The sequence below is a fragment of the Strix uralensis genome, chromosome 3, assembly GCF_047716275.1.
Source record: "Strix uralensis isolate ZFMK-TIS-50842 chromosome 3, bStrUra1, whole genome shotgun sequence".
In the NCBI taxonomy this organism is placed as follows: Eukaryota; Metazoa; Chordata; class Aves; order Strigiformes; family Strigidae; genus Strix; species Strix uralensis.
The window spans coordinates 51,246,686-51,261,928 of record NC_133974.1 but is presented as its reverse complement, the minus strand read 5'-3'; the positions used below and the strand labels follow the sequence as shown (position 1 = coordinate 51,261,928).

General features: G+C 43.8%; 1 protein-coding gene across 3 annotated transcripts in view; it reads left to right on the top strand.

The window, feature by feature from the left end:
• Positions 1-10,000, top strand: part of SCML4 (Scm polycomb group protein like 4) — a 72,608-nt gene extending 62,608 nt beyond the window's left edge. For all 3 annotated transcript variants that reach the window (XM_074864743.1, XM_074864742.1, XM_074864744.1), the window contains 2 exons: positions 4,569-4,714; positions 9,789-10,000. In XM_074864743.1, coding sequence (XP_074720844.1) covers positions 4,569-4,714; positions 9,789-9,914 — 272 coding nt within the window. In that variant the 3' untranslated portion in view covers positions 9,915-10,000. The remainder of the gene's footprint in view (positions 1-4,568; positions 4,715-9,788) is intronic.
• Positions 10,001-15,243: the final 5,243 nt, after the last annotated feature.

Below are 15,243 nucleotides of genomic sequence, written 5' to 3'. Positions count from 1 at the left end.
ATTATTATCACCTGAGGGCTTTTGTTAAAGAGGCAATCCTGCTTACTAATACATTTATTTCCTGAAAACATTTGGGGGCGCAGGGTTTGAAGTTTCTCTTTTTCCAGAATAATGCTGCAAGCACCACGCGGGGGCCAGATCCAGCACCTCCCCAAGGCAGTGGCAGCAGAGCTGCTGATGGCATTGCGGGGCTCAGTGCTGGGTACCACTTCTTCGGCAAACACAGCCTGCCTGTTAATTTTTGAGGACATTAACAGCCTGAAAGTTTTGATGCTTTCAGTGAGCTGCCTTTTTTTTTTCTTTTTCCCATGCAAAAGAGAGGCAAAGAAAGAAAGAAAAAAATATTTAATGCCAGCCCAGGGCCACATCTCATGCAACTGGATGCTGGGCTGCTCTTGCAGTGGGCGGAGGAGCACCTGCGATGGTGCATGCCCAGGCAGTGCATGCTGTGCCGGGAGCGGGAGCAGCCGCCACGCTGGTGGGACAGGGACTCTGCCCTGCTCTGCTGTGCCACGGGGCTGAGACCACCAGCTGGGTGGTGCACAGCATCTCCTGCAAGTGCTTGCCAGTACACATTGATGTGCTAAGCCTAATCTTCTTTCCAGAGCTCTGCTGATTGTGGCTCATCAAACCCCTCCTCACCCATAAATATCCTGTAATTGTGTTCTCCCGCACACATGCTTTTCTGATGCCTCTCCTCTTCTCCTGCTTGGTGTGCCCTAGACTTTCAGAAAAGTGTCTTCTACAAAGCCTTCCTCATGTCCTTGTTTATAGTGGGAGGTGGTTTTTTTTAAAAAAAAATAATTCTTATTTCTCTGTGTCTTTGAGGGTCTGCTACTTCTGCTTGGTTTCAGTAGATTTGCTGCTCCTTATTATCTGCTCCAGTGCAATCAAGAGAGAACCTTTTAAAATTTCATTCCCATCCCCTTCCCCTAAGGCAAAGAAATCATTTAGGCCTGCAGCAATATTAAAGTTCATCTGTCATTCACTTTCCACTCTTATCTATCAATGACCGTACTCCCTCTGGACTCTGTTTGTTTGCCAAGAACATATTTAGGGAGTCTGTTATTTATCTTTCCTTCTTTTGCAGGTTTAACTCCATTTTAGCATCGGATTTCCTTGTCATGCCTCTGCAGCCATTTGGGTGTTGGCTTTCTCCATCCTCCTTCTCAGTAAGGTCTCAAGGCCAGAGGCAGGGGGACAGAGAAAAGATTGCATGGGGTGAGAGCTCAGACCAGGCCAGACCATGTCTTTCCATTATCTTTGTCAGGCTTTGGCCACTGACCCGGTATCTCTAGCTGTTTCTGCACAGGCAATGGTCTCGACTGGGATGCCCCGAGACTTTTCCCTGCAGAAGAACCTCTTCACTCTCCTTCCCCAACACTGCTTCAGGCAGGAGGGGGAAGTGCTTCCCTCTGATTACCTAAATTTCCATATCCCATTCCATTAATTTGACAAATTTTTGCCACCTGTCAAAAACAGGAAATTGGATTTGACCTAGATTACGATCTCTAAAAATAATTATTGGTCGCGAGCACTCCCATCTCTTTGTAATCTGAGTATTCATTATCATCTTGATTAATTCTGATGACAGGATGGCATAGGATACCCGGGAGACACGAGACTTCCTCATTTATCTAATTCTTAGGTTAAGTGTGAATACCTTCAGATAAGAAAAAATGTATAGTACTTGCCCTTCTGCCATCAAACACTTTTGTGCTTACTATAATGTTTCAGCAAAGTGATGCTATTGAAACAAAACCCATGCCTTTGTGTCGACATGAAATGATTTATTTTCTTTCATAAATAAAGAGATTACACTTAAATGTATAAACTGTGATGTTAAAAAGCCAGAGTAAATTAAACAACAAAGTACATTTAAAAAGACATGGAAAACTAGATTGTTACCAGACTCACCAGCTACTAACTGTGTTCCAGTTGTTTGTCTGCGAGGTGGTGGTATCCTAGTTTTGCTAACAATATTTAAAGGTAGCCCCTTGCACACAAGTAAAATAACACATCTTAATTAATGAAAAAGCAGCAGAGAATCCAGGACTTGATTCTAGGCAGGTAAATAAAGACAAAACAATCTTTGAAGAGTTAGTATCTACACATAATTCTTGTTTTTATATTATTGTATTATACCTCAGGTAGGGATTTGAAAGGGTTATCTGCACCTGCTAGGGCCTGGAAGAGTTCTAGCCGTGCAGTCTCTTTAGAAAGGTCATTTATACATTTGTCTTTAGAAAATCAGATTTATGCTATTGATTGCTAGATTGCGAAGGAGTGAATAGAATTCCCTTGTCATTTCAACCTTTTCTTCCACTTTCCTTTCATTACAGATATTTCCAATACCTGTGAAGGCTCCCAACCGCTCTCAGGGCTCTCTGTTCCCCTTTGCCCTTTCCTGGCATTTCTGGAAGCAGCGGGTTGCAGGCAGGAGTCACTGGGCCAGAGGCTGCTCTCTCTGTGCCCGGTGTGAATCCCAGGCTGAGGCCCCTGGGCTTTCCTTGCATTCACACAAATTTAAGGGAAAAAAATGTGATCCTCAGTAGTGGCACAACATCTCCCCCAACTATGTTATGATGGTAGCATAGAAACTTCTGCAATCCTTTAGGCACGGCCAAACCTTTCTCTCCCCCCTCTATTTTCTGGCCGGTGTGTGAAAGCCTGTTTTTCTCCCTGACCTTTTGTTTGAGGTGCCGAGGTGCCCGATAACTCCACACATCAGCTGGCATCCAGACCATCAGCAGATCAGGTAGGGGAGAAATACCCCTCTGGCTCCAAGACAAGTCTTAGTTCTTTCACTTGTCACTGACAAAGTTACTGGATGATACTGATGATCCAGGGTTTGTCCAACATTACCCTGCTCATTTTGCACTCTTTGTCTTCATCGTTTCATGCCAAAGGCTCCAGATGGTGTCTGTACCATTGTGTATTGCATTTATTCTGTGAGCGGAGCCCAGGGTCGCCTGAGTCCGCACGAACACCAATCCTCACTGTCTAATTAAGAGGACCTGCGGCTATTCCTTGTCCTTTTTATCCAGAACAGTGACCTAGCAAATGAGAGTGTAATTATCATGATATTTACATCACATCCCATTATGAAGCCCATTGACCAGATTTGCACATTCATAGCTCTGCTGCTTTCTGGAGTTCATCCTTTGTAACTGCAAAATATACCTCAATACATTATACCATAAGATGGGCATGGCGGCAAGAGAAAAAAGCACCAATATACACATAAAGGTGTTATTGGACATATGTGAGCAAAGCCTCATCTAATATTGATCAGCACAGCTCTATTGAAGTCAATGGAATGACAATCTACATAAGCCACAAACCCAGCACACTACATTTACTCAACACGCAGTAGGATCGTGTTTTGAGTTATACACGGGAATTCTCTTACATTTCACCTGTCTCTATAAGCTCAGTATTTCTCTGGAGAGCTCAGCCCTTCTCTCCTCAGCAGCTCTGATTGCCCTCTTGGCTACCTGGGGCTTGTCCAGGACCCAGTTTAGGTGTCTGTGGTCTCCCTCTACTTGCCCTCTTCTGTTTCTTTTTTTTTTTTGTCTTCTGCAGTGTCTGCTTGCTTACCATTTGCATCTCTCTCATTAAAAATTGGGTCTTAACAGAAAGAGATGGGCAGGTCTGGGCAAGCTAACATTTTATACACCTGTGTGCTGCTGCTTGCTAATGCAAAGTTTGCTTGGTGTGGATATAAACAAATTTAAACAGCTTCCTGTAACCTAGCATAACATAGTTCTTGTAATAGTGAAGCAGCGTAAGTGGGGATGCAAATTATATTCACATGGAGGCTGAGATTTATAATTCTGCAGAGACTAAGAATAAAAACATAAATGCACTTTCATTCCAATGTGCCTTTATTCACTTGATTTAAAGCTACAGCAAGCCAAAGTGACCTTAAATCATCCAGGGTTTATACCATTAAAAAGTCACATGTGCAATGTTCATCTTCGCATGTTTTAGTAGCTTTCCAAATAGGCATTCATTGGGGATCATCAGCTTCGTGAGAGCCTAAGATTAGGAGGATATGGACTAGAAACCTTCCTTTAAGCTCTAAGATAAGTCTGAATATCTGAACACAAAGAAAAAAGTGCTGTTTGCTAAATCCTGATTTTATCCTCTAGCCTTCGCATTCAATGGCAAACTCCTTTGTTTAGTGCTGAAGCATCTTCTCTCCAGGTGGGAGGGTGGTGTCTTCTTGAGCCAAGATCCCCGCTGCTTGCAGATCAGACAGCAGGGGCAGCTCGGTTTAAGAGCCTGGCAGCTGGCACATTTTTACTTCCCCAGCAGGAACCTGAGGGTTTCATGTTTTTTAACGCAATTCACCAGCTGGGATCAAGTCTCCCGATAAGCAGTCAGATCGGAAACTGCTCCAAGTCCCCTTCTCTCCCCACCCCACCATCTCAGGCTGATACTTGCACATACAGATCCAACGTCCAGTGTCGCAGTGAGGCTGCCATAGCCCTGCACACTCACAAACGAAGGAAACCTCTGTGTGCCATTGTAATGCGCTGTTGTGGGCTTTTTTGTACCAATAGCCTCAAGTCCTTCACCAGAACAACAAGATGCGGCTCGGCCATCAAGCAAGAATCCTTTGACCTGGACGGTGGATGACGTGGTTTGGTTTGTGAAGGATGCAGACCCTCACGCTTTAGGTCCCCACGTGGAGCTCTTCAGAAAACATGTATGTAGAAGGCTGCCCTTACCACTCCTGGGTAATTCAAGCCAAGTGCATGGTCAGTCCCAAGAGACAGCCAGTACACATCATGCACCCGCCTCAGATGCCTTTGGCTGCTCTAGGCAGTGTTTGTGCTCAGCCAGGTTGAACACAAGGCCCTGCAAGGAGTTCAGCACCGCTGGGGGGTTTGGGCTGAAGAATGTTCACTTATTACTCAAGAAGGTGGTCAAACACTGGAACAGACTTCCTCGAGAGGTGGTCAATGCCCCACTCCCGTCAGTGTTTAAGAGGCATTTGGGTAATGGCTTTAATAACATGCTTTAACTTTTGGTCAGCCCTGAAGTGGTCAGGTAGTTGGACTAGATGATCATTGTAGCTCCCTTCCAACTGAAATTTCTATTCTATTCTATTCTATTCTACTCTACTCTATTCTATTCATCCTTCAATGGGGAGACTCTAACAATGTCTTTAGAAAATGCTCACTATTTGCTCCCCACTACACCAGTGTAAATTGTTTCTATGCCAAGCCTAAGAGAAAGCACTGAGGATCTGGTGCTCATTTTTCATTGTCAGATTGGCACAAAAAAGCCTCGTCTCAATGACAATTTCTTCCCAGGATACCTATGATTCTTCTCTGAAGAGCATTTTTTATGTGCCTCTAGATATTTAGCAGTAGAAACCCAAAACAGCTAAACTTTTAATCTTTTTCCCCTCAGTATTATGTAGCTACATAACCAAATTTAAGACCTGCTGACTCACTGGAGAATATGATAGTTGCTTTTGCTAGGCAATCTCCAGTAGTGAAAATTATATTATCTTTAATTAGTAAAGGGTAAGACTGTAAACACACATCTGATCTGGAGTTTCTTATTCTGCTGCTATATATGGAGTTGGCATCAATGCATCTAACAGCATCTTCAGCCTCCTCCTCCTCCTCCATCTCTCCTTGATCATTTCAGCCTGGCTATGAAAATGGATTTTACCCTAAACATGACTTGCCTGAGTTCAGCTGGAGGTCATAGCTTTGGATATAAGTGCCTGGACCTAGATCTAAACAAGAAGAACTCCCCAGCTCTGACTCCTGAACAGCACCTCAGGTTGCAAAGCAAGAGAAAGGGCTTTTGATCACCAGGTCCCACTCCTTGCCCATGTGACAGCAGGGATGAGTGGGAATGCGGGGCTGTGGACAAGAGCTGAGGGAGAAAACTGATGCACTTCCAGCTACACCCTGGATGCAGAGTTTCCAGATACTGAGGAGAGGAGGTGGCTGAGGAGCAGATGAAAATGAAGAACACAGGCCTTGGTGTCTGCTCACCCTAAGCAGGTACTGAGGCCATCTGCCTTTTTGCAAACAGGTCAGTGGGATGAGAACAACAGAGCAGACACAGTGGTTTTAGGACCAAATCTGCAATTACAGGTCAGGTACCAGCCTACTTTCCCTGCCTTCTGCAAAGAAGTCAGATATGCCTTATAAACTGATAATGAAAACCTGTTGGCCATGTAGGTAACCAGGCAGATAAACAAGTCACCTTCAGATTTAAAAGAACTTGCTTTAAGATGAGTTTTTGAGACTATCAGAAGGGGCTGTGCATCAAGAGAAAACTCTTCATGCAAGGGAGAGAATTGCCATGGCCTGAGGTATACAGGTACATCCCAAGGAAAAGCAACATTTAAAGTTCATCTTGTAAATATGGACATTGCAAAAGCACCATTTTTGTCTAGTTTCTACTTATAGCGAAGGATGGCACAACGTGCTTTTATCTAGCAACAGGGCAATGACACGCTCCAGGCAGTCATGGGCCAGCTGCTCTGTGACCAAGAGATCAGGTTAAATTGCCCCTAAAGACTGTTCCTGTCATCCTTTGTTGAACACCCAGAACCCATGGGCTCTACTTGTCATTGGTTTCCTTGTAACATATGCCATAGGTGTGAGAACCTGGGTAAGATTACCACACAACTCAATTCAATTACGCCTTCGAGTTATGTATGTCCCTGCAATTTTTCAGCCTTCAAATCTCATCTGGATTAGCATGGAGACCCCAAGGGTGAGAGACAAGTGATTAGTCCATTAACCTTAGCCGTATCTTCCTCTATGTTCAATCTTTCTATGAAGCAGGTGCATAATTTACTTAGAAGCACTTACTGTCATTGACAAGGCCCAGCTATCACCTGAAATCGTTGCACTGGCAATCAGCTCATCTGAGCTATGACACTGGGAGGGAGAGGGTGGTGGGACCACCAGGCAGAGGAGGCTGGGGGAGGTACCCTGCATGCAGGCAGTGCTCGTTCTCACTGCTATACTAAGCCATTTAGATGTTGACCACAGCCCCTGCAGCTGGCTGTCCCAGCGTGCAGTAAGGAGGTGCATCCCACACCCTCCACTACTGCAATAGGTGTTGCAGGATGACCTGGCTCTGTCTCTGCTCTTCCCACCAGGAGCAGAAGCTTTTCCTCTTGCCAAGACACCCAAGGAGCTTTGTCAGAGGCAGCTCCTGAGAATGTCCACCAAAGACCGTGAAACTGCCTGCTTCCTTCCCTCTGCTGTTCCCTGCTCTCTCACCAGGGCTGTGTGCCAAGGAGAGCTGAGCCCGTAGCTGATAGATCTTTTGGCCTCATGCAAAGGAGCTGTCAGCCTGGCAGGGACCTCATAGTGGAACTGCATGAGAGCTCCATGCAGGGCTCTCTCAGCAAGAAAGACTTGGTAGAAAGACTTGGTAGAAAGACTGGGGGAAGGTAAACGGAGGAGGGGAAAGAGTTACATGGGGAATTAGCAGGTAGAAGACTCAAGCTGGGAGGGATCAAAGCAATGTTATGGTCTGAGAGTTTACTTACGGCCAGTGATTGGCAAATGCATGTATAAAGGAGACAAAAACCTTTGAGTTTAATGTAATTAATCCAATTTATTCAAATAGCAACCTGTCTCTGCCAGTGCTAGACACCATGCATCTTTCTCTAGACCTTCATCTCGAGTATTTGAACACTGACCACTGACCTGCCACTCACTGCACTCCTGTCACAGGTGGTGGCCTTACCAGCGTTGGTGTCTGTTCATGAGATTGCAGAATACAAAAGAAGCGATATATATTTATATCCCAAGTAGGATATAGGTCCTGAAGTCGTTGATTTTACTCAGAACTAGGTGCTTAAACACCTACGAAGATAGGGACTTTCATCTTTCTCATTAAAAGCCTCATCCTGGAGGACATCCACCACCAGGTGCAATTCCTGTTTGCATGGCACACGGTTTGTTTAGGGGCTACTCTGCTTTTTGGACAGTATCCTCAGAAAAAGTGCTGCAAGAAGCCAGCACAAACACATTCGTTCTTGCAGGTGAAATCACCTTCATTCCTGCAGGTGAAAGCTGTATATTTATACCCCCTGTATCATGACCTTGCAGCTCATACATTTGCTGCTCCCATTCCCTTGGAGGAACACGGCAATGTTCTCCTGCAATATTCTAACTTGCAGTGGGCCAGATCTCAACTCATGTGAAACAAGCAAATTGTGTTGATAGCACTGAATTTTACCAGCTCCAGATCTGGATCAAGATCTTCTGGTGGGACTATTGCAGACTTGGGGACCATGCTGCAGAATCCTTCTTTTTAAAATTATTTTTTAAAAGGGCTGACACAGTAGTACTGTAGAGAAGTCAAGCCAACAATCTGCACAGGGACATGGCTAATATGGGATATTTAATTGGATATGAATGCTCCCTCTGGCATACTCTTGTCATGGAGTTTAATTTTGACCCCTACGCAGTAATAATAAAGGAATAATAAAATGCTGAGCTCAACATTTAGAAACAGCTGCCTCCGCACCAAACCCTTGACAGTGTTTTTACCCTATGGCATCACAGTTCCAGGAGTTTGTTTTTCTTTCTTATGCAAATATTAATTTAATACTTATTCTTACTTTCCCTTAGCTTCCTTAAAATAATGGGAAGGAGGGGGGGAGGGTGAAGAGAGTTTCTATTATGGATAGAGTGGGGGTTGCAAAATGAAGAGCATTAATTGATTGAGTTAATCAGAAAGTGACCTTAACTGCTCATCAGCTAAATCACCTACTGAATGGAATAATAATGATCAGGGCAAATTAGGATCCATAGTATTGCTTAATTAGTAGGTAATGGATCACAGAGGAAAGACCTGACCATCAAAATCATAGAATACAATATATACAGCATTAGTGCACGTGTGTAAGTATGCATACACCCATAGCACTAGTTGTGTTTTAGCTCTGATTGTGTAAGTGTGGTGGAGACTGTGGGGAGGGGTAGTATTTTTTTAGCAGTTGCAATAGAATAGTCAGGAAAAAACAGACAAGCTCAGGATCCAAGGAAGGACAGCTGAAATCTTCTGTGTTTTACAGTCCATAGTAAAACAGAGTCTGTTTCTCTGTGCACACAAGCTACTCTGTGCTCAGTACAGAACTCTGTAATTTCCAAAGGTTTTCAAGCCAATGGGTCTGGGATAAACAACTGAAGTTGGTGACAATTTCCTCCACTTAAATGAGGGTTAAATTAAATTTGAACAAATTTTATTAATAAATGCAATGAAGTAAGTTACTATTATCTTCAATTTAAGAAAAAGAAACAGAGAGATATATATCACTGGATATAAGTGTAGTAGAGATATGTGAAACATGAAGATAACCAGGGATAAAGCTGAAACTGAGATTCAGAGGTGCACTATTAGCAGTTCATGAGGCCACATCCCTCTCCTCACTCTATCACTCACTCCTTTCTTTCAAGGCTGAATAGCTTTTCTCAGAATTGAGCTTAGAGTAACTCTGATTTTTAAAATAATCCTCATGTTTTAATTGCAAAATAATTGAAAACCTAGACAAACCTTATAATGCCTTGAAGAATAAGACGTACTATTTGATTAACCCCTCCTTTAGAGTTTCCTTCTATCAAACTGCAGATTTCAATTTCTTAAATGAAATTTCAAAATGCATGACATTTCAGCTAGCTCTACTCTAACAGACATGCTATTTCTGATTCACCTTGTTTAATGTGTCAGGACGCAGCACTGGAAGGGGGTTAATACATTTTTATTCTCTTTCTCTCTTTTGAAATCAGGAGATTGATGGCAATGCTTTGTTGCTGCTGAAAAGTGACATGATCATGAAATACCTGGGGCTGAAACTGGGACCTGCGCTGAAACTGTGTTACCACATTGATAAGCTCAAGCAATCCAAGTTCTAACAATTTATTGAACAACAACAGAACCTGACCTAAATCTAGACGGAAAACTAAAGGTAATATGTTGCCTTACAGAAATGCATTCATTTGCAGATTGTTTTTCCTTCTTTTTTAACAAAGACTTTGTCTTTTTTAACATTTCTGCATCGTCACCTTTTTTTAATCCAATGGGCTCTTTTGGGCTGCTTTGTGTTAATGATTTGCCAAAAAGTATATAATTACAATAATTATTTTGTATCATTAATATTATTATGATTATAGTAAGTCCTATTTTTGTAATCAGAAGTGGGAAATCAAAACCAAACACAGCTAGGCTATATGCTGAGGACTGCTGGAAGACTAATCAAGAGCTCCTCACTTGCCACGGGTCTGCCTCGGAGGAGTAACCGCTGACCTGCGTCGGCTGGGCTCCAGCTCCACCAACGACGCTCAAGGGCTGGAAAAATGCAGCGTTTGGCCACCTGTTGTCTGATGTCTCATGTCTTGCACTATCTGGAAAACTTGAATTCTTTAGTTTAAAAAAAAAAAAAAAAAAAGGAAAAAAAAAGAAAAAAGGAAGTTTTTTTAAAAAAAGAAAATAGGGGGGGAAAGGGTTTTTTTTGCAGCTAAAGTACTTTTTCCCACTAGAGGGAGCAGCCCTAATATATTTGAGGCTGGAGCTCTGATGCCATGGTGCTTTCTGTCTGATGAGCTTTGACCATCACGACTCTCCTATCGAGCACATCTATAAACACCGACAAGGAATCGCAGGCTCCCAGCAGGATAAGCCCGTCACCGTTTACAGATAATTAATTCAAGCAAAGCCCAAATGCAGAGAGTGTTTCTGACAGGATGTTTCCCGTTACGCCGAAGAGGGGGTGGATGGCTCCCACGGTGTCTGGCATGCTCAGCTGTCGGCTCCCTTCCATGAGCCATTTCTGTCTGGCGTACAGTTAGTGGCACTCTAAGAAAAAGCAGAATTTCTGGTTTTGGCTTTGTTTGAGTTTTTAAAAAGCAAAGGAGCAGGGCGGGAGCTTTCCCCAGGTGGAGCTGACAATGCAGGGCATATCTCTGCACTTTGCAGTGACGGTCAGGTTCAGGCTGGACGCTGTAGTGTCGGTTCCTGATTATGCTCTGGCTTTCAGCACGTAGGAGATGTGCCGGGCTCTCCATCTCAAGTGGATTAAAAATAATGCTCTTCTGCCTCTTACACAAATACAAAAGGTGCTCATTGATATTCTACGTAGCCAGGCAGGAGAGGACAGGTCTCAGGCTCTCCTCACAAAGGGATGATGAAGGGACACATTTATACAGTTTAAACTCTTAGTGCGTGACAAGGAGTGGTAGCAAATGTTTGTAAGTCATGCAGGTTATTTTAGAGCTAGCCTCAACTGAATTGAGAAACGGGGTCCTAATAATATGCAAGACGTCATACTGTCCGACCCTGTTTATGCAGAACAGAATATTACCAAAAATACCTCATGGAATAAAATTCAACTTGATGCATGTTGCTAGACTAGAACTCCTACAAAAAGATGCTGGTTCAAGACCTAATCCTGAAAATCCTTGACAATATGAGAAACCATATCCTACAAGATTTTCACTAAATTCTTGGGGACTACTCCCCCAGATTAAAAGAGTTGTCTGCATATGTTTCCAGGAATGGATCTTTACAGGACTGACCAGCTTTCAGCAAATCCTGTCTGAATGCTGAAACAACTTTAATAGGAATAGCCGAACAAGTGTGTTAAATGAAAAGTCGTATACTATCCAGTGATGTAATATACTGAACCCTAAACGTGCAGGTGCTTGGAAGGTAACACCCACCCGCATCACTTTGTGTCCATGGTGTAGAGAATGGAAAGCTGTTCAGCCAGCTGTCTGGTTGATGCAGAGATGACTTCACATCAACATGAAACCTGTATAGTTCATTTTTCACTCTTACATCTTTAAAAAAAATGAATCTAATTAATCTTTTCCCCACAAAGATCCCCAAAATATGTAAAAATCTTGCTATATTAGTAATGTCACCTTCAGAGAGTCCTCAAAAAAACTGCTTTTTTTCAAAAGGTGATTTTAATTCCTTCACTTAGAAACTCACCTGGCTGCAGTATATCAGCAGTCAGAGCTGGTTAGAATTTATCAGATGGCTTCAATGCTGGAAAATCCCACTTTGTCAAAATCAAAACTCTTCATGGAAGCATGTCACTTTCTAATGTAAAATTCTATTTAACTGAAACTACAGCTTTTTGTAATGTCAAAACACAATTTTGACATTTTGGAAATGGAACATTTTTGTTCCAAGAAGATTTTTGCATTTTATTGTATTTTCCTGGAGAATCTGTAACTTCACATTTTGTTCTGAGAGTGGGAAAAAACCCCTACAATTACAGACTTTCCTGAGCAAGAATCCTTCCCATTCAGCTCTGTGTCCCACCCTTTCCCTCCACCTGCCCTACTCCAGACATTACAGCTCAGAGGTTGTTAATACCAACACAGTATTTATAGACTCCTTAGTGGCAATGATGCTTCCACATTTAATATGCTGAAATAGTTTTCATGTATGTATCTGATGTATACAGTCGGTGGTGCTATCTCATTTGATATGACACTTGTAGGTACAACAGGACTGTCCAGGCCATGATATTTAACATTCTGTTTTTCACAGGGGAGGCAGTTAGTGGATTCATTTTACATGTAAGTAATACTTATAACAACAGTTCCTCACTGCATGGTTTTTTTTTCACTGAAAGGCAATTAGGAGGCAAACATTACTGCAGTAATATTACAGTTATAACTAATTTTTCTCTTTCAAGTCTTGTCGGTGAGGGTAGTTAAGCAGATCTGCTGTGCCAAGGGTGCAAGGCCATTTCCTCAGAACAAGCACTAAAGAGCCAGAACATGCATGTCAGCCACTTCTCCATTAGCTGCTGCTTTAGACATTGCTTGTACAAAACACTTTTCTTGCTATTCTGTTTGCAGCTCTGGGTTCAGACTGCAGCCAACCCAGTTCCATTTTTGAACTGTTCCCAACAGGTGGGTGGATGTGCATACCCTTCAAAGCCTCTTTTCTACTTCTAAGCATTCATAGATGGATCAAAAGGCACCTTGGTTGCTTCAAGCAATTTCAATACTTTGTGAATATTCACAAAAAAAGCAAGCAGGCAAAGTCTAAGGATTTGGGGAGAGTTCTTCCCTTGCTCAAGTGCCAGGCATTAGAAGCACAGAGCCAGTGGTCCCAGGCTTCTTGCATCTAGCATGGCCTACCAGCTCAGCCTCTGCTGCGACACAGGTCAGCCATGCTGCCTTCCCACCCACCTGCTGTCACGGCCTCTTCTCTCGCACTGACAAATGCCTCCTTCCTCGGCCAGACATAACTGAGTTTCAAGGAATGCCTGTGGGAATGCCTCCACCTCTCTGAGCCCACTGTCTTGCTTGGCAGGCTGAGGAGCGCGGCGGCCTTTGCAGTATTAGCAGCTTCGCTCAATGTGATTAATGCAGGCAGGCACCCTTAGGACTGGCATGTAAAGCATCACTCTAGCCCTTAAACCGATCACTGTATTTCTATATGTTGTCAGCAGTCTTCATGAGTTACACTTTTTTCCTTCTTAAGGAAAGGATGACTGTGAGAGATTAAGTAGAACATTATTAGCAAAACCAGCAATAATCAGCAAGACAGTAAGAAAATGGCTAATGAAGTTCTGGTGTGAAAAGATGCCTCTTTTGCATTAGTGGCAGGAGCACAAACGATCCTCCGGTTCAACCAATGCCACTTGGGCAAGGCAGGATGAAAGGACAGAGCAGGAGCAGGGGTACAGGTTTTTTTGGAGAGGGAGCAGCTCTGAAGCCTGGCTGTGACTCTGAAGCCACAGATGGCCTTTTCTCTCGCCCTGGCACAGCCACCCCATGGCCCCTTCCCACCCACAGCATGCAGCACCTTCCCCTTCCTGGCTGCACTGTCTGGGGGCTGAGCAAGCTCAAGGAGGAGTTTATCAGCTCTTACCTCCCCAGAACATACCTCCAAACCTTCAGTTAATTAGCTAGTGCCTTATTTTTTTTCTTCCTCCCCTCTCTCTCTCTCTTTTCCTTTGAATGGCTTCTATTTGGAGAAAGACATCAGGAGGGGAAGACCTCAGGCCCCTCCAGGAACCCCTTGGTGTCCCCCCAGCTCATCCCATGGAGGAGCATCTCTGGGGTCAGACATCCACCAGAATGCAACTGGTCCTGCCTTGGCACTGGGGAGGGAGGCAAGAATTAAATGTCCCCTTTTTATTAATTAAAATAAAATGCTTCTTGGGCACTCCCCCTCTTAGAACTGCAGCCTCCTTCCTGAGGGCTGGTTGCTTGGCTCTTCCCCATGCGGCAAGGAGGGAGGCAGAGGCGGTGCCCAAATGGGCTGCCTGCTGATTGCTGGCCCAGCAGAGTGGCAGGCATGGCAGGACTAAAACCACCCGCTACCTTGGTTTGAAACAGGTTGGCTGGAGAGAGGTGTCATGCCCAGCGTTTCGGTCTGGGGGATTTTGCTGTCAGTTGTTCACAGGCTGCACCCCAGCATTTCAGTCTGCACGCTCAGTCTGTTGCTGTGTGGATTTTGTCTCTACATCCACCCTCTTGAGCTTGTGTTAGGGGATTGCTCTGCTGGCACAGGCTGCTTTCACATCAACAGGCTTGGGGTTGCTAGGGAAATAAGTCATAATAAGCACTTTTGGGGGGCAAAAAATTCAGAGAAATGGCAGGTCATCAAAAGTCTCCCTCCCTTTCCAAGCACTTCTGTGCACAGAACCTTACTGTGGCAGCTCCAGGATGGAGTCCACACACCATTGCTCCCTGTTGCTGGCAATTGGGTCATATGGAGCCATACAGATTTTCCTTCTCTCACCAAGAAATATGGTCCCAAATTCACACACTTTCAACAGAGAAAGCAGGCAAGTTGCTGTAGACATTGCCTCGGATGCCTTGCCATAGTTGGGTGCCGCTCTCTAATCCATGCTCCCTTCATGGACAATTGGAAACTGATTCCCTTGGAAATCTAAAATTTTCCTTGAAAAAGAATCACTTTTATTCACTGCCATGAGTTAAATATTATGGAAACATGTCTGCTAACAATTTGCTTTGTGTAATTTGTACTAATGCTAATAAGCAACAGCTGCAGCACTTCCTGTTGTAAATTCTTTTGTGGTTGCAGTGGTATTATCACATCTGTACTTCACAAATCTGATAGACTCTAGCACAACTTGCTCATTCTGGCCCCAGCTCCAGCAAATCCCCATGCTTCAGAAGTACAGCTATGCAAACATGAATTTACAGTCTTTGTCTCCCTTTGCTCCCAGAGTCTCCGCTCCCCACCAGGTGC